Here is a 25,532-nt window from a genome sequence, read left to right as displayed (position 1 = left end):
GGGGGGGGCCCTGCTACAACTACACGGCTTTGAAATTTCCAAAATCTAGACATCTACAAATTGCGTTGCTTTGCCTGAGATCTGATCAGAAGGATGATGCGTTCATTTAAAAAGCCCTGTTGTGGGGCGCCTGGGTGGCGCAGTCGGTTAAGCGTCCGACTTCAGCCAGGTCACGATCTCGCGGTCCGTGAGTTCGAGCCCCGCGTCGGGCTCTGGGCTGATGGCTCGGAGCCTGGAGCCTGTTTCCGATTCTGTGTCTCCCTCTCTCTCTGCCCCTCCCCCGTTCATGCTCTGTCTCTCTCTGTCCCAAAAATAAATAAACATTGAAAAAAAAAATTAAAAAAAAAAAAAAAAAAAAAGCCCTGTTGTGACAGCTCCCAGGTTAGCTGTAGTGACCCTCTACCCCTGCTCTCTCTCTTTTTCTCTCTCTGTCGCTCTCTCTCGTAGAGGCTCATGGGTCAGTTACACAAAGCTCAGTCTCAAAGAAAATTGGCTTTGTCTCTTGGAATCAAGAAGAGTTTATGAGATGTTTCACAAGGGGCTGCAAGAGTTTGTCTTTCTACCAAACAACAAAGAAGCAGTCATCGTCAGGCTGGGGTGGGGGTGGGGGAGGGAAGAACTTAAGGGCTGGATTACAGATACTATTCTAAGCTGGGAAACCCATCTAGATGCCCGGACATACTCTTGTCACGGGATGCAAGGTTCCCTTGCTTTTCAAAAGTTTGCATTATACCACTTCGCTCTTGCAAAAGACCTAGGTGAGTACCTGTTTTTTGCTAACTGGAAGAAATCCAAAGAGTATTTTGGCTTTCATGAAAAAAAAACAAAGCAAAGCTGAAGCTCAGCTGTGATTTTGCAGTGAGCCATCACAAAGGTAGCGCACATCCCAAGCCGTGAGAACGGCACCGGCACGCTCCTTCCTGGGGAACGACACTCAGCAGCTCAACACTGAGCTGGCCGAACCACAGCTTTGAACTGTGTCTGTGAGCATCTGTGCTTGATCTCGATTGATTCGGTGCATCCACATGTCCTAAAGTATCAGAAAAGCCTACGAGAGCTTCTTTATGGGGTCTGGAAATGCGCAAATATTTATTTCCATATAAATTAACGGTCATTGGCTCTCTGCTTTATGCCATTTTGTTCCCAGGAGGCACCTTAGCTGTGCCTCACTGTGGGTACTGATGTCTCAGTATGAGTATGTCTTTTTCCCTAACTGTAATCTCAGAATGATTTAGGTATAAATTAGGGTTGCCAGACTTACTAAATCATAACACAAGGTACTCCGCTAAATTTGCATTTTAGGGAGACAACCATTTCTCTTAGCGTAAGTGTAGCCCATGCGATATTTGAGTCATGCTCCTATTAAAATGTGTTATTTTATCTGACAGCCCTAGGTATAAATATAAACTTGACATGAGCTAGTGAAAAGCTTTTAAAATACACTAAAAGATGCCTTCAAAAGTCTCAGCTTCAGGGGCACCTGGGTGGCTCAGTCCATCAAGTATCCAACTCCTGGTTTTGGCTCAAGTCATGATCTCACAGTTCGTGAGTTCGAGCCCCAAGTTGGGCTCTGGGCTGCCTGCACGGAGCCTGCTTGGGATTCTCTCTCTCTCCTTCTCTCTCTGCCCCTCCCCCTGCTCATGCTCTCTCTCTCTCTCTCTCTCTCTCTCAAAATAAACAAAAAGTCTCAGCTTTACATTGTTGCCAGCATATGCGTATAGACTGAAGCTGGAGACTAGGCCTTTGGCCTAGTGAACCTGGACTCCAGTTTTGCTAGATGGTAAGCTTCCTGAGGGCAGGGACTACATCTGCTTTTTTATCTCTGATGGCTGGCCCAGCACCTCCTACACAAGAAAAATTTGAAACAATCCACAGGGAGACTGAACAGATGGGCGAAATCTGATTTCTTGCTCATGCTACATCGTTCCTAGAAGACTTCAGTTTTCCCTGTGTTAAGGAATGACCGCATTTTTTCCCAATCCTTCAAGAAATCTAGAACTTTGTCGTTTTCTCTCTGTGCATAGATGGGTTGAAAAGGGGTTTCCCGGGGCGCTTGGGTGACTCAGTCAGTTAAGTGTCCGACTCTTGATTTGGGCTCAGGTCATGATCTCACGGTTCATGAGTTTGAGCCCCGCACGGGGCTCCCTACTGACAGCGTGGAGCCTGCTTGGGATTCTCTCTCTCCCCCTCTCTCTCTGCCCCTTCCCTGCTGGCGCTCTCTCCCTCTCTCCCAAAATAAATAAATAAAATTAAAAAAAAATGTTTAAAACAAAAAAAGAAAAGGGGTTTCCCACTGGTTCAAAGGGTAAGTCTAAAAAGTGTGTCTGTACCTTAAGACCCATTACTGAAACATTCCATCTACAGCAAAAACCGCCCTTGAACTTGGGCCGAGCAAATATGTCCTAAGGACACAGTCTTGTTACTCATCTGCTTGCTCTGCTGGTCTTTTACACTTTTTTGGTTTTTTTTTTTTTTTTTTTGGAATGGCAGCCTGGGGCCAACAACTAATTTGTGCAAATGGTTGCTTAGCTTTGCCAATGGATTAAAAAAGTATCTACATGTCCATCAACAATTTTCATTAATGCTGTCCACCCTTAATTCCATTTTGTTTTGTTCCATTTTGAACAAAATTCCATTCCATTCCATTCCATTTTGATTTTATTTTGGGCCCCTTGTATCTCCGACCTCTACCCACATCCCCACCCCTACCCTCCTAAGATATTTCTCATTTCTGCGGCCAGGCTTTTAAAAATTTGGTTCTCTGGGGCGCCTGGGTGGCGCAGTCGGTTAAGCGTCCGACTTCAGCCAGGTCACGATCTCGTGGTCTGTGAGTTCGAGCCCCGCATCAGGCTCTGGGCTGATGGCTCAGAGCCTGGAGCCTGTTTCCGATTCTGTGTCTCCTTCTCTCTCTGCCCCTCCCCCGTTCATGCTCTGTCTCTCTCTGTCCCAAAAAAAATAAATAAACGTTGAAAAAAAAAATTAAAAAAAAAAAATAAATAAAAATTTGGTTCTCTCGTTGTCATCTCAGAAGGTATCCCGTTTTCCAAAAATCAGAGAAAGTATTTAATTCTTAAAAGAACTTGTACTAAGCATGATGTCTTGCTATGCGATACTCCCTTCTTCTCAACTTCATGAGCATCAGTAGTAAGCACCCTTCTCATCATCACACTCTTGGATCAGTGAGAGACGTCGACTACGACAACAAAGAAGCAACGTTATTTGCTCCTGGTTTAGTAGGCGCATCGCTGAATAGGTAACCCCAAGACTAACCAGGTTAGTCTCAAGTCTAATTGCACATTCAGCCCTTTCAGGTAAAACGGTGTCTTGGAGGGCAGCTAAAAATGCTAAAGGAATATTCTAAGTATTGTGGAGAAATGGAGGAGAAAGTTTGGAAAGACACTGGAAAGAGATCATAAAAAGGGCACGTGTGGTGGGGGCACTGTGGACCGGCAGTAAAATCACAAGTGACGCTGGTTCAAGATGGTGATTAATGGGTTGGAATGAACATTAGAAAAGAGCTCATCTGCTCCATGATTTTATCAGCGAAATAAGCCCAATGAGGAGTGGCATGCTAATAGCAACTGTGAGCTCGTCGTAAAAGCTGAGACCAGGATCCAAATATCCCAATGCCTCTTTCAACTGATAACACAGCGTCTCTCCAACTGGTTGCTCCCATGTCTGCCGCAGAGTGAGACAGTACCACGTCTGGCAAATGGTTTAGGTTCTGGCAAAATAAGAGAAACTTACAAACAACGTGGTTTTTGATTCAGATAGGTAACAAAGAGGCAAGTAACAGGTTAAGGCCAGTCAGTAGCTGGGAAGAGAAGATTAAGAGTCTACTTTAGCAAGGGGGACTGGGGAAGGTCCCTCAAAGGAGGTGACCTTTGCTTTGGTATGTCAAAGATGAGAAGATATCCATCACACAAAGACCAAAGGAAGTACGTTCCAGGCAAAGGGAAAAAGAGTAAGAGTTTAGAGTTTTGAGAGGTAGGCCAACGTCGCCAACTGTGATAAGTAAAAAGGAGGCATTTCAAAAACTAGGTCAGGGAGGTAGGAAGAGACCAGATCATGATAGCCTTTGAAGACCATTAAGAAAAAACTGGATTTTATTCCAAAGTCAACGGAAAGTCATTGAAATATCTGATCTGTGTGTATCCTAAGAAACATACTTCTGGTGGAGAATGACTGTGGAGAACAGTAAGAATGAAAATCCAATTGCCGTGGTCCAGGTCAAAGATGATGGTGGAATTAACCAGACTGGTGGTGGTACATGAGAGGAAAGTCCACAGGTTTGCAGACTACTCCATTTTTGGCTTGAGCAACTGGATAAATCATGGCGCCATTTATTAGGAAAGAAAGAGTTGAGGGCAATGGTGACACACAGGAATTAAAAGTATCATATGTGTCATACTGTTTTGGATACTTCCTAGACATCTAGTTGGAGATGTCAGGTAAATGAGAGAAGGAGATATAAATTTGAAGCAAGGACACCAGCATAAAGGTGAGCCCTGGGCTCTCCAAAATACACAGGTGAGCTGGAGCGGGTGTCATCGATGACAAAGACAGAAGGTGCACGAGAGGCAAGAAAAAACTGAGAGAATATGGTCTCAAGCCACTGAGAGCCATTTTTCCAGAGGAGCAAATAAATGACTGACCACTGTGTCAAGTGAAAGGTAGAGTCAGATGAGATCAGAGATGGGTCCACAGGATTCGAAATAGCAAAGCATTGTTGATATCAACAAAAGCTGTTGCACTATGGATAGTTTTTTTTAAAAATCGTATGGTACGGAAGGCAACTAATCAGAGTCATTTTTATGTGTTTGTGTATCCTTCCCAAACTACCCTGTGTGCGTGGAACTATATACATATACACATAGGTCCTTTCTTTGTGTTTGAACATTAAACATAAACGGGAACGCATGTTCTATTTCTTTTTATACTGCTTTTTTAACTTTATGTACTATTCCGAAGAACTTTCCTCATCAGTATGTCTAGATTTGTAACACCATTTTATTAGCTACTCACTGCTTTGTTGCAAGGGTTTAACCTATGCTTTTGATCTTTTCCTACGTGTACAATTCATTATACCATGGTATACTGTACACTTCTCAAAGTACCAGCATGAACAATGATGAGTCTTCACACGGAGGGGAGATCTGGACATAGGAGTTAAGAGATCACCCTACAGAGATCAAAGCTAAAACCAAAACTCAAAGATTCTTTCCGTTGCACCGTATTGCCTCCTTTTATGTTCCAAGAATTGATTTCTGTTTGGTAGAACTGAGTACAAACACAAAATTCACAAGCACTTCTCAACAAATCAGGCCTTTTCAAGGGTGACGTTCTAATTAGATTCCTTATTTACTCTTGCATTCATTAAAATAAATACAGGGATCAGTATGATTGCTTTTCAAAGCCGGACAATTAAAATGGCTTTGGGTTTCCTTGTCGTTGGCTGGCTTTTGTTTGTTGTTTGCTGTTTTCACTTACGCCTTAGGTTTGCTTACTTATTTCATCCTGACTTGCCCTGGGGTCCCCAAAATTCCCTTCTTAAGACCTGTTATAGACTAAACGTTTGTGTCCCCCACCCCCCCCCCCCAAATTCATACACTGAAGCCTCTGACATCCAATGGGATGCGATTAGGAAATGGGGCCTTTGGGAGATGATTAGGTCACAAGGGTGGAGCCCACATAAATGCCATTAGGGTCCTTATAAAGGAGACCCCAGAGATCTCCCTTGCCCCCTTTTGCCATGTGAGGGCACAATAGGAGGACGGCTGTCTATGAACTAAGAAGTGAGCTCTCACCAGACACTGAATCTACTAACATGTTGATCTTGGACTTCCCAGCCTCCAGGACTATAAGAAATAAATTTCTATTGTTTATAAGACACCCAGACTATGGTGTTCTGTTATATAGTGACCCAAATGGGGACAAGACCTATCTAGAAATTTACAATGTTGTCATCACCCAACATTTTCTAGATCAAGCACCTACTTTTTTAGAATCTGATACCTTAGAAATATTACCCAAACTAAGAAAATAATAAAGATTTTTACATTTTGTATCCTTCCTTCAAGTGGCTGAAGTGACATGCAAAATCCGTATCGACCCTACCTTTCCCCATCAAATCTCTCTTTCTATTTTCACATGGCCGTCACTTTTTTGGCCATTTGACTTGTCCTGTTTCCTTCAACCTTCATTTCCCGTTAAGGCTCTTCCCCCAGTGCAGTGACAGGTGTCAGTGGAAAAGTGGGCACAAGCGAAGTTGGCATGCGTGCTCCGTCCTGTCCTCGGCAGCCTTTGCTTCAGAACTTAAGCGACCTGAGCCTCTTCTCTGTGCCCGAAAGACACTCGTATTTCAATTTGGAGACTGAGACACGGAGAAAAATCACCTTTGAGCCGCTCAGCGGAGCACGACCAACCAGCACAAAGGCTGGCGTTCAGGTGAGGGTAAGACCCCAGCAAAGTTGCGGGAAGCGTTGAAACCCGTCTTTCGTGCCTTCCTCCCTTTCTCCCGACACAGCCCCCTCGAGGGGTCACGCACTGGGATGCCTCTCGGCTGCGTTTCCTTCGGTCCGCACAAATATTTTTAAGCTTTCCAATTATTTGCCAACATGTGAAATCGGGAAACGTTACTCACGGGTTCTGTGGAACGGCTCCCTCACGCACAGCAGGGGTTCTCCACTTCGCTGGTTGCCCAATTATCTTATATCTGGCCCATCTCACTCATTCTTCTGATCTGCACTCCCAGTGTAGGTATGTGAGTTTATAACCTTTCAAAATGAAGGACTGCCAAGGGCTCTCTAATAAAGACTTGGCAACCTTTCCAAAGTAGCTGAGAATTTTATTTTTGTTTTTTTTTAAATTCACTCCTGCCTATGAGGGATCTGGGTCGCGACCCAAACCTTCCCACCAAATAACCCAGCAGCGTACGATCTGACTCTCTGGTCTCTGACCATCCAGACATCTGGTAGACCTGGCAACAAGACCGTAAAGAAGGGGCGGTGGAGAACACAGCCGAATCTATACATGCCTCCTTCCGTCCTCCCCATACTCCCAGCCATCCTGCCACCATAAACGTGCCAAAGGTTGCAAACTCGCGGCCGAAAGGCTTTTGCCAAGCGTATATGTGTTCTAGAGGGGTTTTTCAAAGACACGGAAACGCTACCCGAAACGAGACAGGACTTGACTATAATGGCTGCACTTTGCAGCTGGAAAGGCGGCAAAGAAGGCAGTCTGGAAGAAGAGAGCCCCAGTATGCCCCTTGACTGCCACGTCCACATCCTCCCTACACATCATCGGATGCAAGCCCATGCTGCTTCCAGAAGCACTCATTCTCGGGACACTCGGAAACTGTCGCTCACCGATGACACGCTGAGAGGCATATGCGTGACCGTCACAGTGATGACAGCTGCTAAGAACACAAGGCCTCGGGTGCCTGCCCGAGAGAACACGGCCACCGTCATCCCACCTCAACGCACCCAGGATCATCGCACACGGCTGGATGGGCACCAGCCCAGGAATGTTCAATTAGAAACCGGCACTTCACGAAAGCAAGTCAAACCATTAAGCTATTATCACGTTTAAAGGCAAAGAGCAGAAAATTAACCTGCCAAAGAAAAACAGTTCACAGGAGCGGCTGGAATGAGGGCAGGTGGGGCGAGAGGAAATGGAGCGTGGCCTGAACAGGAAGCACCTGAACTCAGGTGAAGCCAATTCCGCAGCCGCGTCAGGCCAAGTGCAGTCTTATTAGGAAAAAGGCGGAGCTGCGGTTCATGGCTGGGAGTCCGGGAAGATTGAGTTCAGACGCTTCTGAGCATGTATCTCTCCCCAAACAAGGTTTCTTCACTTCCAAGGCTCTGCTGGTGATCGGATGCATGCGAACAGTTTAGAACTAGTCTGTCTCAGAGCTACGAAAAAGAGGTAACTAATGTGCTAGTTGTCTGCCTGGACCAATCAGAGATCAATCAGAAGCGGAGGCAAAATACTCCAAAGCGACAAGGTGAATCCATGGGGAAACGGGGTTTGACTGATACGACATGGATTTGTACAGCCCTTCAGGAACACTTCAGGACACGTACCCCGTCACATGATCACATGTCTTTCCGTCCTGAGGCAAAAAGAGGAAAAACGCTAGTCATCTGAAAATCAAATCCTGGGCACAGGAGGTACCGACTTGGGTCAGGAAGGAACCTGAACTTACCTGTCTTCTTTCCCAGGTCTGATTTCCTTCTGATCTTGCTAACCACATCCAAGCACCTCATTTCTCTCCTCCTTCCTTTCTCTATACCCCTTTATTGTCGTTGTACGATGCTTGAACACTCAGCCTGAAAATTCTCTTCGGAGGAAATGGCTTATGTATAAATGTAATGAATGGGCAATAGCTTTGTGAGCTAAAGGCTTGCACTTAATTCTGGCCCACATTTACAGAGGGACAATTACTGCTTCCAGAGAATAAGTAAGGGGCTTCAGATATTTAAAGAGCTGTTATGTAGAAGTCTGGAAGGCAAAAATACGGGTAGAAGTTACAAGCAAGCAGATTATAACTCAACGAGTTAAATCTCTTCCATTATAGAAATGTTTCCTTTGTCCAATACTGAACTCTGTCACCGGGCCTACTTAACAGGTCTGAAAAACTCCCTCTTAGGACGACACTGGAAGGTATGCCAGCATTGTAGGAAAGAGAGAAGTCTAAATCTAAAGGTCCTACGATTCTGCAGTAAATAATATTATACGAATAGGTTTTTTTTATAATGAGATACACAGTCGTACACATCCACGTGATCGGGCAGTTTGACAAACTTGAACTTTAGGAGGAAACTAGACAGGAGAGGTGCCTATCCCTTACCCCATAGCAGAAGGTGACCTTAGGGATCCCTAGGTGGCTCAGTCAGTTAAGCATCTGACTTCGGCTCAGGTCATGATCTCAGGGTTTGTGAGTTCGAGCCCTGCGTCGGGCTCTGTGCTGACAGCTCACAGCCTGGATGCTTCGGATTCTGTGTCTCCCTCTCTCTCTGCCCCTCCCCCAACCCGCCCTCTCAAAAAAAAAAATATTAAAAAAAATTTTTTTTTTAAAGAAGGTGATTCTATCCTAGATCTGGATAAAAACTGACCTGTAAACAGACTTGAACTCAGTAAAAGATGAGAGGTTGAAAGGCCAGAACTTTCAAGATAAAATCTAATGGGCAAAATAACCTGCGCTTGCCGATCACACATGGATAAGACACGGAGACCTGACTTAATGGCAGCTTGGTGTTAGTTTTTTGTTCTTTTTTGAAAAATTGTTTTATTTTATTTTTTATGTTTAAGCTCCTACTGTAATAGGAAATTTAGGATTCTGGTTTTTCTGTTCTGGGTAAGAAGGAGGAGAATGAAAAAAAAAAAAAATCCCGCCTCCACATGTCCCTTGTCTGCATGGGCAACACAAAAGCTATAAAGAACTTCCATTCTGAAGCTCTCTACAGACGACAGCCTCCCTGACCAAATGCCAGAGGGCTGGCAAAGATTTCTAAACAGATTAATAAGAGGCTTCGGAGAATGTTAACTCAAAACCGTCGTTCCTGAAATTTAGCTGAGGTCTCTTGGAGAAAAGCTGGCCAGTCAAAAAGAAAGACACGGATAAGAGTGTCGTAAGAGTCCGCGATCCAACTGCTGTAATAATGTACCAACACTCTCTGCAAGACTGTCATTACCGTACTAGGGATGCTGTCTTAGAAGTCTGTGAATCACTGTCATTTAAAAAGCTAATCATAACATAATGTTAACACATGGAAACCAGGCTATTCTTGTTCCCTGGGCTCACGCACCCCAACTGACCACAGCGTTTTCTTAGCACCAGGAAGATCCTTCTTATAGCGTCACCATTTTTGCATTTCCTTCTTTAGAGCCCTCTAAATAAAAACAAAAGCAGAGGGGGGGTGGGAACCGTGCAATTTACTACAGGAAGCAAAAGCCAGGATGTGTTTACTGTGTGTATTTCCTGCAACTCACTGGTTCAGTTTCTCTCTCTGAAGATAACGGCAATCAGAAATGACGCATTGCCAACGTTTTCCAAGCCTCTGACGTGGCCCCATCACCCGAATCACACACGTGCCTCCACTCTAGCACCCAAGCCGTCCACCATACACACACCCAACGGCAAAGAAAAGAAGACCTTCCTAAGAAAGGAAGTCCCGCGGACACTAGGTTTATACTCCCAATGAGATCGGCTGTGAGTTGGCCACATAAAGTTAGCCAGCACACGGTGACACGGTCTCAAAGGATCTCCGCACAAAACACTTATTCATCAGAAAGGGGAAACGAGTCATTTTAAAATAGAGAAGACTGGGGGCTCAGGAGGGTAAGCATCCAACTTCACCTCGGGTCATGATCTCATGGTTCATGGGTTCAAGCCCTGCGTCCGGCTCTGTGCTGACAGCTCAGGGCCTGGAGCCTACGTCAGATGTTGTGTGTGTGTGTCTCTCTCTGCCCCTCCCCTGCTCTCTCTCTCTCTCTATCTCTCTCTCTCTCAAAACTAAATAAACATTAAAAAAAAAGAAGCTACCCCAAAGCTTAGAAGCTTAAAACAATGATAAAAAAAATAAAGTAAAATAAAATAAAATAAAATAAAATAAAATAAAGTAAAATTAAATAAAAATAAAGTAGAGAAAACAGGCAGACACCACACGTGTCACCACCAAGTCACCAAAGTCAAAGTCATGAGTAATGAAACCAATCAACATCATGCACATCCCGATGTGATGCTCTGAGAAGAGCCCGGCACTCTTCCGGTGCTCTTGCTAAACCTGAACTAATCATGACATCAGATGTTCCACAAAATAACCGGCCCGTAATTTGCAAAAAAAGCGCTAGCAGTTGAAAGAGGAAGAAAAAATAAAAAGAAGTCTGACACGGTATACAAAGAGGGCATGGGAAAAACACAACCACACGTATTCTTGGCTCAGAACAGAGACAACTGGCAAAGCTTGTACGAAATCGCTAGATTGGATAATAACATTACATGACGGCTAATGTCCAGAGTTTGGCCAGAACGTGACCCGTCTGTACTTCTGGTTATAGTCGCCGAACGTCTTTGGTTTTAGTCAATACACAGTGAAGTATGTAGAGCGAAAGGTGCCTCGTGTGTGTAATCTGTTCCCAAATTTTCAGGAAAACACTTCTATACGCAGCTACGGACACACACCTACACGTGTGGGCAGGGGGGTGGGGTGGGGCGGGGTGTGCGTTGTGCGTGTGGACAGAGAGGAGAGAGAGAATACGATCAAATGGTAAAATGTAAAACGTAAACAACATTTGGGGAATGTGGGCAGCTGAGATAGGGATTCTGCACAACGTTTTTGCGACCGCTCTAAGTAAAAAGTTTTTCAACATTACAAAATAGTAATAATGAGGGGCCTCTGGGTGGCCCAGTTGGTTAAGCATCTGACTCATGATTTCAGCTCAGGTCATGATATCACGGTTCATGGGACTGAGCCCTGCGTCGGGCCCCGTGCTGTCAGCACGGAGCCTGCTTGGGATTCTCTCTCCCTCTCTCTCTCTGCCCCTCCCCTGCTCATGCTCTCTCTGTCTCAAAATAAATAAACTTTAAAACAATAATAATAATAATAATAATGACCCATGTTGGCCTGAGATCTTCAAGGAGGGAGCTGGAACAGGAGAAATAACGTAGCACACGTCCCTCACACCTGTTCCCCCATCCCCCACACTGAACAGCACCATAATGTGCTGAGTTTCCCTGAAGGCGACTGTGGAGGCCTGCGGTGAGTTCTCCTAGGGCACAACTACATCTCCAAATCCCCAGAGCCTGACCCAGGGCCTGCCATATACTAGAGGCTCAAGAAATGGCCAATGAATGAATGAACGAGCTGTAAGAAATATCTGCAAGAAACTGTAGACAGCCCCCAATTTGAGGTACCCCACGGGCCCAGTTGGTAGGATTGCGGCCTCTCGTATAAACAGCTGGGTGGGAACGAGGGCAGGAGGCGTCAGAATAAAGACTTAGGTATGGTTCTCCCAAGGGGTGTTCTTTTTATTGAGGAGGAAGGGGAATTGAGCACGTCCCCGAGAGCTGGCCTGAGATGGCCCTACCCCTTTGGTCTCAGTGAGGAAGGGCATACATTCCGGGTGTGATGTGGGCCAGCATCCAAGGTCTCTATCGGATCCCGAGTAAGCTATCCGATGCACTGAGATAAGAGGAAAGGAAGACCAAGATTTCCCAAGATAACACTAGAGTCTGAAACAACTCCACATTCAGTAAATCCTTCATTAGGAACACAATGCCTCATTACATTCTGTTCTTACCTCCCAACGCAACTCGTATTTGGTTTCTCAAATTCACACTGACTACACACATGAGCTACGAAATTGGAATCATTTTAATTACTGAAGTTCAAGAAAGCTTCAAGAAAGTTGGTTAGCAGATGAAAAACGTGACTCTGCTTCAAAAATTTAGCTAATTCAAGAACGTCCCGACAGACTGCTTTTCCAGAGACGTTCAATTCTGAGTAGAGATGGGGGGGGGGGCAAAAAAATTTACAATCCTCAGGCCACCGGACTGCAAGTCTTAGGAGCTGTTCCTATAACCCCAAACTGGGTTACAGAAAATTGGGACCTACAAGAAATGTGCTTCCTCGAATCACCGAGATGCAATTTCATGATCACAGACGCCGGGTGATACTATTCCAGAAACAAATTAAACAAGGCGAACCATGGCACCTGGCAGAGGGCAGGACTTCCAGTGGCAAACACGATTTGCATATTAATTCAAATAAGGACTTCTTGCTCTAATAAGGGATACAATTTTCGCAGAATCTCTAGGCGAGACCTGCTACTGCTCACGTGTAGGGACTTGTTCGCCAATTTATTTGAAAATGAGCTCATGTGGCAAAACATAATGGGGGAAGGAAACCTCACCAGTGAGCCCACAGAGGACCCAGGGCAGGCTGGTACAGCTGCTCTCTCCTCTGCTTTTCGCCTGCCACGTCTGGGGGGCCAAGTAGCTCCCTCTCGGAGTCAAGGCCTTTCTGTAACTTAATAAGGATGGGTATGTAACGCACCCTGAGTTTCAGCGGCCAGTGACTACTTTGTTCCTAACATCCTTCAGCTTCCTACCTCCCAGTGCAGAACCATCCCACCTCTCTAGAATGGAGTGGGAAAACGTGGACGTATCACACCTCCTTCTACGTACTTGCAAGGGGTATGTTGTCTGTATAACCCAAAAGGGCATAGACTAAAGACAACGCACAAGAAAGACACCTGACGCGCCCTCCCTCAAGGGCAGGAGCCGGCTTCTATCCCTTCCATGTTCAGTGTCCTTCCTGTCCCAGACACCGGGTGGCCAATGGCACGGCTCTATCCATGCCAGCTGAAATCGTGAGGATCCATGGCGACCTGAGGCCTGACCTACGGATTCTGTTAGAGACCCCGCTATGGAGTCCGGATAGGACCCCAGATCTATGTGCGACTTGTTACGATGGTGTGGAATTTTTATTCTTTCAGTACTTCTGAATCGATCAGTATCTCCTCCCACCACACTCCTCCCTTCTCCGGGAGGACCCATCCTTATGATCCCCCTCGGCTGTTGTACCAGTGTTTTACGGCAACGGCATATTCCGGGGCAAATCAAGCCATCGTCTATGTTTGTCTGAAGAGGAAGCCAAGACAGCGGACCAAAGGACAGTAGGGCAGCTCTTGAAATTTGAACCTTCACGCTGGTCATCGGTTCCCAGTGTGATATTACCAATGAAAAATGCAGAAGCTTTGCCTCTTGGTCCCCACCCAACTGGTTCTTCTTACCTTTGGTTCCATTGAAATGAAACTGTGGGTTCCTCTGCTCGAGAGAACTGACCTTTTAATCGTCCTGCTATGATAGAAATGGTAGTAGTCCTTCAGGGCTCCGATCTGCAAAGACAGGAGGGGAAGAACAAAAAGGAGTTAATGGAGTTCAAGGGAGTCTGCTGTTTTCCTGTTTTTCATTACAACAAGAACACAAAACAAAAAAGAAAAAAGGCCCATAAATTATGCAGTTGTCTGCTATGCTTAAATGTTACTTGAACCTTGGTGATCACTTTTCAAAAGAAGGACATGTGATATGAAATGGAGTGTCCTTGAGGCAGGGACTGCGGAACTAAAGATTATAATGGGGCAGCTTAGCCTCTCTGTATCTCCCTTTTAATGTTTAATTTATATGCAGCATTTTAAGTAATTCTATATCCATTTATATCCAAATGTGGGAAAGAGAAAAAAAAATCAAATAGCTATCTGGTTATAAAAACACATTGCGTTCTGTTTGCTGCGAGAAATGTACAATGAAGGACCTTGTTAGATTATTTATATCATCAATTTGAAACAAGTCCTGAGCAGTTGGTCATTCACAGAGAAAACACCACTTGGTTTGTTTCCCGACTTAAGTAGACAGTATAAATACATAGCGGTTATTCATTTACTGCAAAGCTCAAAGTCGGATGGCAGTTTCTAAAACAAGACAAAGATCACAGACCCTACCTATCGACTAAGCATCCCGTGCAAAAAAACAGTTTGGTCCATGTTATCTGCGTCCCTTCTTTAACAAATTCATCTTTCCGTTTGTGTACCCTTTGTTTAGTTAAAAAGTTAGGTCTGTTCAGGATAGCTCTGAAAACGAGTCACTGTCCACTTGAGGCAAACAAACAAAATCCCAGGCAAAATCATAGTCCCTCAGCAGATTATAAGATACGGATCACATACATGGAAATTGAACAATACACCAAACGAAGACAGAAGAGTTTGGTTCTCATTCCGGCTGACACAGCTCAGAAGTGGTTTCTTGGCTCAATCCCATGTACTCGCTATGTTTCCATTTCCATTCTTACAAAACTTGAGGTTGGACTAGTTAATTTCTAAGACCACCGCAGCTCTCCAATTCCATTCTTTGACACTGACCCCCTCCCCACCTTTTTTTTCCCCCTTTGGGTAATTACATCCAATGTCTATTTCTCCAGAAGACCATGGCTCTGCCCTAAAAGAATGACCATCAACAGGATATTTTCCAACTAGGACAATTCAAAAGTTGGGCTTTCTTAATTAAAAAAAAAAAAAAGTCATTGGTCCAGCTTTATTTTTCCAGATAAAAGGTTTATTTTTTTTTAAATTTTCTTCTTTCCATCACATTTTCAATTATCCACCGCACCCCTCTAGTAGGGATGATCAACCCAACTACTGCACCATTTAAGAGTCATGCCTTCACTGGGACTTCATGCTCTAACTTAAGGTCTCTAATCATTATTAGATTTGACAATTTGAAGTCACACATTTTTAACTTACGGGGAAACTGCCCAGATGTACCCAGAAAAGATCGTGGACTCTGTCTGAAGCAGCAGCAAACAATGAGGGGGAGGGCCCAGATGCCAGCCTCAGTCTCCAAGAGTGTTTCAAGGAGGGATTTATGAGCCAATCTTAAGATTCCTGAGGACTAAGGGTAGAATTCACAATGGGCTGTGTAATCCTTTATAAGAAAATCTTAAAATCCCAAGAAGCTTAGAGCTTTCATCTCATGTAGCTTTTGTCAAGAGTGCTCCTTGGGTAAACACAGTAGTTCTTGAGGAAAGGAAAAGAAAATCTTTGAGGAAGAACGTTACACAGAACCTATCGCCAATGTGAAAAGGGTCAGTGAGTTCCAGGCCACGCCCATGCAACTATAATGGAAACGCTTTGATTATAGGAAATAACTGAACTCAATTGAACTAGTAAACTCAAATATGGATGAAATATACCCTGAAAACATATTCAGATCCATTATAGCCTCGTTGGTAAAGACTGGAATCCCGGGCTTCTGTAAGGTGTATGAAGCTGGAAAACAGAACCCTTGTCCTCGCTTCCCTTGCTCTGGGACATTAGATACGTCACTTAACCGTTTTGGAGCCTTCATTCCTCAACTGTAAAATAAGGACACAGGTGGCATAGTGGACAGATACCGAGTGTCAGAGTCAAACGGGGGATAAAAAAATGTTTATGGGTGAATGTGGTTATGAGGACTGAACGTAGTCACACAAGCACTGCCTGGCCAAGCCACTGCCTGACACACAGCGTCACATTACCACTCTCCCTTTCAACTTAAATATAAGTCCTACGTTCTCTCACCTCCTATCCTGCAATTGATCCCTTGCCTCTATCCCTTGGTCAGAATTCCTCTTGGTCTACCCTAGTATCACCTCTTAAATTCCCTTACGTAATTGGCAAAAGTCAAAAGGTCTGATGATACACTCTCGGCGAGGACGCAGGCACAAATGCGGCTTGCGTAGGACTGGTGAAGAGCAAGCCCAGAGACAACCGTTTGGAGAGCCATTTGGTGCTATCCATAAATTATAAGCTGTACCTAACCTTTGGCCCAGGCTTTCCACTTCTAAAATTTATTGGACAGATACGGCCACTTATGTCTGAGAATGGAGGTTAGAGCAAAGTTTGTAAAGCAGAACAACACAAACAACTCAACAACGAGCTATAATCGATAGGTCGAAGGTAGTAAAGGGAGGGAGAGAGGGAGGGAGGGAAGGAGGGAGGGAGGGAGAAAGAGGGATGGAAGGAAGGAAGGAAGGAAGGAAGGAAGGAAGGAAGGAAGGAAAGAAAGAAAGAAAGAAGGGAGGGAGACAATAGGACCCAATTTTTGTAGACCAAAGAAGGAATCTGAATTACGTATATGCTTATGAGTAGAGGATGTTTCAGGAAGAACACTCGAACTGCAAAGAGGGCCTTTCTTATTCTCACTGTTTATGCGTGTGCGTTATTTTTTAATGAACAAAAACGATTTAAAAATGAAAGAAATCACACAAATACGTTAAAGGGCACATACTCAAATCCCACCTTCTTTTCCGGGGACAAATGTGCTCCCCAAAGTCTGTGTGCCCGGTACAAGAGCCGCGTTTATGCAGACCATTCAATCTCTCGGGCGGTAAGCTCTATTTTGTCTCCACCTTTCAGGGCTTCTGTTTCCTCGGGAGAGTAGTGCAATGGTGTCCGGGGACTGACTGCTGTCTCATTTATGGAATGCCCACCATGCACCAGGCAGCTGACCGCTCTTGTACATGTTGTCATATTTAACTTAATGCTCCCCAGGAACCCTGGGAGATAAATCTCATCCCTCTAATTGGATGAAGGAGGTCATCGAAGCTCTGCCCACGTGTATACAGCTAGCACGGTGAGGTGGGAAAACGCAAATCCCTGTTCGATGTCGCGCATCGGGGGGGAACCCAGGTAGTAGGGTGCATCCTAGAGGTGGGCTCACCCCCCCATCCTTCCGGTGAGTTCTCCTACACTGTGGAGCTAAAAAGCTAGACTCGGTGCAGCTAGGGTTCTGACGTGACTAAGGTTCTGCCAGTCAAAGACAGACCACGGCATCGTGGGGCACGTGCTCAGAGGCATTTACGTGCGTGGCCGTAGGGGCGGAAGGAGTCTCGACGTCTTGGCCGCCAGCTTTCTGCGCATCCGTGCCACCCGTCCCGTTTTCCGGACGAACTGGTAAGAGATCGTAGGAGACCTCCAGCGGCAGCAGCGGGAAGCCTCCCCGTTCCTCGGCGTTTTGTTGAGGATGAAGCGGCAACTCTTGCCAAGGTCCATTCCGTGGCGTGGCTGTGGGGGAACGATTCTGAACGCGTGGCCTTCTCGACCGGTTCTGCAAGCTACTTAATAGTCTCTACTGAGATGCCTTCCCAGGTAGAACCACTGGGTCCCGTCGTAGGCTTCCTACTAACTCTTAAAACTGGACCGATCAGAACTTCTGAAAACGTAGCCAACCCCTGACACACTCTTGTACAACTTAGAGCCCCTCCGAGTCACGTTCCTCTTGAGTCACGGGCTATGGGGCACCCGTCGGCCACAGGCCCCTGGATGACTCACTGTGTCTGTTCCCACCTCTTGTTCGAGGAGTACGGCTGCTTCTGGTCTTCTCAGAGCCACGTGCACCAGATCTCCTCTCCCAAGTCTGTTTTCTACAACAGCAGCCGGAGCAACGCCCCAGAAGGCAAATTTGGCTATGCCACACGTCAGTACACCTGCCTACGTGTTGTAGGGGCTTCCCTCGGCTGTGAAAAGAAACCTTGAACGCTAACGAAGAATATAGTTTATACAGTAAAGCAGAGTAATCCTATCATAGTAACATCTATGCTCTGCCCGGAACTATTCTACGCGCTTCGCCGTGCTCGGTGAACGAAGACCATCCTCCTACTCCGACCTGCGGGGCCTGCCTAACCCGGCTCTCTGGCCTCAGCATGGGTCACACGGGCTCTCGGTTCCCTGGACTCAGGCTGCACTGGCCTCTTCAGCTCCCTGTGTCAGACCTGCTGCTCCCTTGACCTGCCGGACAAGGAGCCCCCCTGCCTCCTCCCTCTCCTCCTTCATCTGTCACCCCAGGTAGAAAGTCTTTAAAACCCCCGGGCCAGGGGCGCCTGGGTGGCTCAGTTGGTTGAGCGTCCGACGTTGGCTCAGGCCATCATCTCGGGGTTCGTGGGTTCGAGGCCCACACCGGGATCCTCTGTCCTCCTCTCTCTCTGCCCCTCCCTCCGCAGGCTCACTCTCTTAAAGATAAATAACTAAAGAAAAAAATTTTTTTAAAAACAACCCCCCAGGCCAGCTAAGCTCCCACCACCTCCCAGAATCAAAAATATACGCCCGTAGTTATACCTCGATTAGAACAATTATCTGTTCAACGTCTGTGCTCCCAACTCTATGCCTGTACGTTCCAAGGAGATGGAGACACAACCACGGTGCTTCCCATTCTGTTTCCAGCTCCCGGTACACGGCTCAACACAGAATAGGTTCTCGCCAAAGACTACCGATTGACGATGTGAACATCGGAAGCCTTGAGCTGCTAACGTCGCACACGTTAGAGCTAGAGCTGATTCAAAATCTCTGGTAAAACAGGACCATCAAATTAAGGCTGGTTTCAGCAGAAATAATTTCATGCCACCTTAACTGCCAAGGTTATGGTGCGGAAGGTGATGCAGGCTGAGACGTCTCTATGCTGTTTTTGTTTTTGCAAGACAACGGCTGAGGAGCAGTGTGCATTAGTTCAATCATTCTCCATCATTCGAACAAAGTAATCTTTCACCTTTCAGAGGGACACACATTTTAAAATCTAAATATATAGATTTAAAAGCATGTTTGTGTCTCTTTTCTATTAATATGCATGTCCCTTATTGGCAAGAATTGTGTCTTTTATATTCTTTCAACAGCACTGAGCACGCTGAGGGCATTTAATAAACATTAAGAAGAAAAATGTCATAACATGTTGGGAGTTATTCAAAAGAAAGACAGAGTATGAAAACAGAGCAGTAATGTTATCTATAAGCAGGCATTCCATCTAGCTCCTCCAGGGTAACGTAAAACAAAAGATGACTGTGTTTATCTGTCATGAAATACCAACAAGGGCTAAAACAAGAAACAATATATAACTAACAAAGGGGCATTTTATAAATAAATCAGAAACCATAGGTGTATAAGGAAGTATAAAATCAAGAGCAGAATCACCAAAGCTCAACCTTTTCCTTAATCTCACCTAAAAGGAAAGAGAATAATTCCTTCCCTCTGGCCCCTCTCAAGCTCCTTTTCTGTGCAGTCACATACACACACTCTTCCCAGCCTAGGAACATAACCCTATTTGACACTAAGTTGATAAATTACATCTTTTGTTCCCAATTCTGTCGAGCATTTGTGCCTTTTCCTCTTTAGTGGAAGCCTCTCACCCTTGCACCCAGAATTTCCCTAACGTGACCCTCTCTCAAACCAAACTGCTCTTAGAAAAGTTTAATAAACCATTTTATACTAAAGTGTAAATGACTGATAAGACTCAATGTCTTAGTTCTTCCAGGAACAACTGAATTTGATCAGAAAATCAAAACTGAAGCCAAATAAGTGGTCCGTTATATTTATAACTTTAAAAAACAAACATTGTCAGACAATGATTGGAGGGTGACTGGAGGGTTTTTTTATTTTCTGCCAACAAGAGAGAACCTTCCGGGTGTCCCTAAATGCTTATGTCACAAGTAAGCTATTGACTTCTGAGCAGAGGGCTAGGAGCCAGAAGACCCATATTTTATCATGACTTTGACCCCACTGAGCAGCTGTGCAGCCTTTCTGAATTCATTCACCACCAACAGTCTCCCCTGTGCTGTAGCTAAGATCCCCTCCAGTCTAATGACTCCAGGCATAGAGTGTGCACATTTTTTATATACTCCAGGCATACAGTTTGCAAATATTTCATACACAGTTCTAGAGGGTGAACAACCATGCTCAGGACTGAGTTGTTTCCAGGGACATGGAACTTTTCAGCGCTTAACCTGAGACAACTCCCCATCAAACCTGGTCACCCTGGTCACGAAGCAGTCATGTCAAGGACCCTGTGGTCACCTTCATGAACGCTGTCTGCCTTGTTCTCCCTCCTGCCCTCTCTAATTTACAGATTTCCCCAAATTCTGAACTCCTTTTTGAAAGGTAACTGACCCCCATTCTACACATTTTTTTAAACAGGCAAGAATTTGAAAAGACATTTCACAAAAGGAGATATGCAAACAGCCAATGAGCATGTACAAAGATGCTCAAACGCTAATTAAAATCATAATAGTTCTGTACGCACACACAAATGCCTACAGGTTAAGGACAGACAATACCATGCTCTAAGATTGTGGAACACTGTAACTCTCACCCGTAGCTAGTGGGAGTGTAAAACGGTCCAATATCTTTGGAAAATCGTTTGGTAATTTCTCACGAAATACACCTCCTCCTCATGAACCAGACATTCCATTTCTGGGTATTTACCCAGAAAAAAAAAAATGAAATTCTACTTTGAAACAAAACTGATACAGGAATGTTTACAGCAACTCTCTTAACAATGGCCCCACGCTGGAAACAATGCAACAGGTAAATGGTAACAGGTACATGGAAAATAAATTGTGGTATATCCCCATAGCGAAATGCCCAGCCATAAAAAGGAGCAAACTACTGATGTATGTAACAACGTCGATGAGTTTCCAAACCTCATGCTGATGCAGAAGAACGCTTCCTGCAGAATGCCACTGGTATGAAATCCTAGGACTATGTCAAACTATGATGACAGGAAACAGGTCAGCGACAACCTAGGCGTGGAGCTGGGACTGACTGGGAAAACCTGGAGAAATGTGGACGGTTGGGAATACTCTGTATCTTCAGTACGGGGTTAATGACATCAGTGGTAAGTGCTTAGGTGAGCTGGAACGAGTTTGTCGTAGGCTTACGATCTAATTTCACCTCTCCCCAACACCCTGCTCAATGACATCACACTTGTGACTTGAAATCAACAAGGACGGAAGTATTAACGTATCAGGAAAAATCGGCAAAGACTACAAAATTAGGGCTTCTTTTCCTCTGGAAGAATCACTTGTTTAGTATTTATCAGCACATCACGGGGTACACAGATTTGTCAACACTCATCCGACCTCCTACAAAAATGGCTGCACTGGGGGGGGGAGGGGTACGTCAATGATACGTCAACGACGTTGATTTCAGAAGTTATAAATTTCCCTCTACAGATTTCTGGTGCACTCTCTCCCATCTGCGAGATGACTTACAGACTGGAAAACTTAAGAACCAGTTATGTGGGGCTGGAATTCACCTGTCAGCCCACATCTCTTCCCCCACTCAGGTGAGACGGAGAAGAACCAAGTGGCAAAGCCCACAGGTCTTACTGACCGACCAACCCCTTTCCGAGGCTCCTCGTGGAAAGGCCCGAAACGTCAACGTGCTGAATTCCATTTACAGTTACAGAAACAGCAACTAGATAAACTGCTTCTCCTTCACGTAAATGTTTTCTCCGGTGCCTCTTTTGTGCTTCCCCGAGAATATTAAAACTTCTGCAATAATTTGCCTCCTGTGTTCCAGACTCTGTGACATTTAAAGTAGAACCTAAGAGAAGGTGGCCATGACTGCTTTCCCCCAAGTCACCAAGAACACGCCAACCTCAGGGTCTCTGCACTTGATTTTCCTTCGCCTGGAATCTTCTAAATCTGACACACAACCTCTCTGCTTTCAGATCTTTGGCCAAATGCCCCTTTTCCAGGGAGGCTTTCACGAACCACCTGATTTAAAACTGCCATCGTGCCCTCCAGCATAGCCCGCCCCCCCTTTCTTACTTTTCCCTGTACCATTTAACACCATGAACGTACATTATTTTTATTTATCCCATTTGTTATTGGTCTTCCCCCATTGGAATATTAGCTCCATAAGGGCAGGAATTTTTTTTTTATTTCACTGATAGATTCGCCTTAGCTCCTCTTCACAGTGCCAGGCTTATCCAACAAATGTGTCGAATGAAGGAATGGCCCCTGTCCTTGGGGTAATCAAAGCCAGAGTGAGCATGTCTCTAAACCTCTGGGAAAGTTTCTTGCTCATTTCTTTATAACCCCTTCTGTGACAGAACATTAACATATAATGTAACATATGCTTTACGCTTACTAAATGTTGCATGAAGGAAGTCCCCACATGTTAAATGTGTCCGAGAATTGAGAATTTCCCACTCGCCAAAGTCTGCCTGTATATTTCTCAGTTCCCTCCCTTGTCCCTTCATAGTCAATGACCTCGCGGACTCACTGAACAAAAGCGATACTTACAACAAGGCTGTTGAGTTCATTGACTATTAAAGAAGAAGGTAAGTAAATGCAGAAACCTGATGAACCGCTAATATTTACGGAGTGCAAACCCAGGCATTACTGCGCTGGGTCCTCGCCACCCAACAGTAGGAAGCAAGTGCCGTGATTTCCATGTTACACGCGAGAAAGAAGAAGCCTACAAAGTTCAAGAGCTTGCCTAGGGCCACACAGCTGGCAAAGCGTGAAGTTCAGGGGGATCCCGGGTAGCCTAACTCCACGGCATCTGTTCTTAACTCCAAAAGATGTTTTTTCTGAGGATGAATTTAAAACCATAGCTACCCAGAGATCTCAATTACCCAGAAGGCTGTGCTCTTAAGAGCTGTACACAAAGGGGATGTTTCCTAAGGATATTTCTATCCACTTCGAGCAGATGCAAAAGCAACTTACGTTAAGTATCTCCATGTGAGAAAGTATCCTTAAGGCGGACCCTTCAGGCTGAAGTTCAAGGGCCATTCTAAGTTAAACGGTATTGTCTGGCACCATATATCTTTGATACAATTGTACTGGCCACGGAGTGCTACAAAATAACATGAAGGGCATCTTTCTTAGGCTTTAGTTTCGAAAATCAGAGACCCCTGGTGATGTCTTCCTAAATCCCTTCAAGTTCAGGCTCAGCATCTGAGCTCTTCAGAGAGCTCTTCAGAAAATGGCGTTAGGGCACATGAATTCAGAGAGGAGGCACTACCATATATATGCATATTTTTCAATCAGGGTGCTCAAGGAAAGATGAGTCATCTGTATGATTTCAGTGCAACGTTCTAAGATAGGCAGGCACGTGATGGGTTGAAGGCTGTCCCTCGCCCAAATGTGCGCATCCCAATTCCCAGAACCTATGAAGACGTCACCGTACGCGGCAAAAGAGACTGTGCAGCTGTGACAGAGCATTCTGAGACGGGGAGATTGTCCCGGGTTATCAGGGTGGGTCCAATGTAATCACAGGCGTCCTTATAAGAGGAAGGGAGCCAAGTCAGACAAGATGTGATGGTGGAAATAGAGGGTCAAAGAGAGAGACAGGAGCACAGATCAGAGACGGGTGAGGGGAGAGAAAGAAAGAGAAGAAGACAGAGGGTTTCGTAGATGCTATGCCACTGGTTCGGAAGGTGGAAGAAGGAGCCACAAGCCAAGGAACGCGGATGGACCTCCAGAGGCTGGAAATGAGTCTTCCCTAGACTCTCCAGAAGGAATGCGGCTCTGATGACACCTTCACTCTAGGTTAGGACTTCTGGTCGTCAGGACTGTGAGACAACACATTTGTGTTAAGTCACGAGTCTGTGACTACGTGTCACAGGAGCAATAAGAAAGTACTACAAGCTAGAGCCAGTACCTGGGTAGACATCCAGTGAGAAGCAAAGGAAATGAAACCAGGGTCTTAATTTTTGGTAATTTTGTGGACTCTCTGGGTGTTCAATGAACAATTTCCAAAACACTGAACCAATAGAATAACGGTTTAATATTGGCCCAGCACTGGGGTGCCTGGGTGGCTCAGTCGGTCGAGCGTCCCACTCGGAGTTTCAGCTCAGGTCACGACCTCATGGTTTCATGAGTTCGAGCCCCGCGTCGGGCTCTGCGCTCACGGTGCGGAGCCTGCTTGAGATTCTCTCTCTCTCCCGCGCTCTCTCTCTCTCTGCCCCTCCCCCACGCACACGGTCTCTGTGTCTCTCAAAATAAATAAATAAAACTTTAAAAATATTTAAAAAAAAATACTGGCCCAGCACTCTGCTAAGCTCTGTATTAGCACTATCAAATTTAATCCTCAACAGAAAACCAAGAAATAACAGAACTGAAAACCAAGATAAAGCCACTTGCCCAGCAAAAGAGAACTAGCACATGGCTGGTTTTTTCAAAGCCATTGCGTAGCTAACACTACTTATAATGGAAGCTAACACTTACTGATGCTTTCCTAAATTCTCTCCTATCTTCCCAACAAGGGGAGAAGACTTATTCTCATTTTACGGGGCAGGAAGTGGAGTCGAAACACAAGAGAAGGTGAGTTACACGCTCAGACGAGAAAAGTGTGTGTGACTCCAAAACTCTAAGCCTTTTCTACAGCACTTTAACTTTTCCTTAAAATGTATCCAAAGGGTTCTGCTTTACCACTGATTGAATGGGCACGCTCAGATCCCACCCCCTTGCCCTCACCAATACGAGGCCTGACTGTTTTATTCTAAAGCTACCTGATCAGCAGAGTGTGGGAGACTCTAGGTCCCTGGAGTTCATCTTAAAAGCAAGTAATCAAAAACATCTTATTACGAATCCCGAGCAAGCAAGAAACAGACACAATTTCACAAAGGAAATGCGAGACAGAGAAAGAGTAAGCAGCAAACGTTCCCGTTTCAAGTGAGAAACCTACGGTCGGCCCCACCAGTCACCCGCGACACGAGACTTGCCTCACAGCAAATCGCAGAATATCAGAATTGGAAAAAACACCACAGCAGGATTTTAATCTGACTTACCCCACTGGACGCGGAATCCATTCTTCAAATGGGGCACGCGTTTCCTGGGGTAGCCTATTTGTCAGACACATCTTCCAGAGAAGTAGCTTAACACTGAAATATTTGTTTTCAGTTTGAGAATGAACTTGGCCCACTGAAGAAAAACATCCTCAAGAAGCCCTTTTTAATGTGATTCTCCTCCGGTCTGCATTTTAATTTCTGAAGTGCAAATGTGAATGGGAAAGTTGAATGCCATTTTCTATATTCTACTCCATACATTGATAGCCCGCCGAGACATTAATGCATTTACTGAGTGTGTACCATATGCTAGGCACCGATCCAGAGACACTGCAGATAGAGTAAACAAAATGAAGTCTCTACGAAAATGTAGCTAATTTTCTGACTTGACTCCGCGACCCCGCTGTGGCCACCGCAAGGTTGAAAGTGA

The 25,532-nt window shown here is 45.2% G+C and overlaps 1 protein-coding gene across 2 annotated transcripts in view; it reads right to left on the bottom strand.

The window, feature by feature from the left end:
- PCSK5 (proprotein convertase subtilisin/kexin type 5) overlaps positions 1 to 25,532 on the bottom strand; it is a 455,082-nt gene that overhangs the window by 399,753 nt on the left and 29,797 nt on the right. For both annotated transcript variants that reach the window (XM_047102277.1, XM_047102287.1), the window contains exon 2: positions 13,798 to 13,902. In XM_047102277.1, coding sequence (XP_046958233.1) covers positions 13,798 to 13,902 — 105 coding nt within the window. The remainder of the gene's footprint in view (positions 1 to 13,797; positions 13,903 to 25,532) is intronic.

The sequence above is a fragment of the Lynx rufus genome, unplaced genomic scaffold (assembly GCF_022079265.1).
Source record: "Lynx rufus isolate CCGP_SWC_20201006 ecotype Redwood Valley unplaced genomic scaffold, mLynRuf1.p SCAF_10, whole genome shotgun sequence".
Lineage (NCBI taxonomy): Eukaryota > Metazoa > Chordata > Mammalia > Carnivora > Felidae > Lynx > Lynx rufus.
The sequence above is the reverse complement of the archived record's forward strand: the minus strand, read 5'-3'. Positions and strand labels throughout refer to the sequence as shown.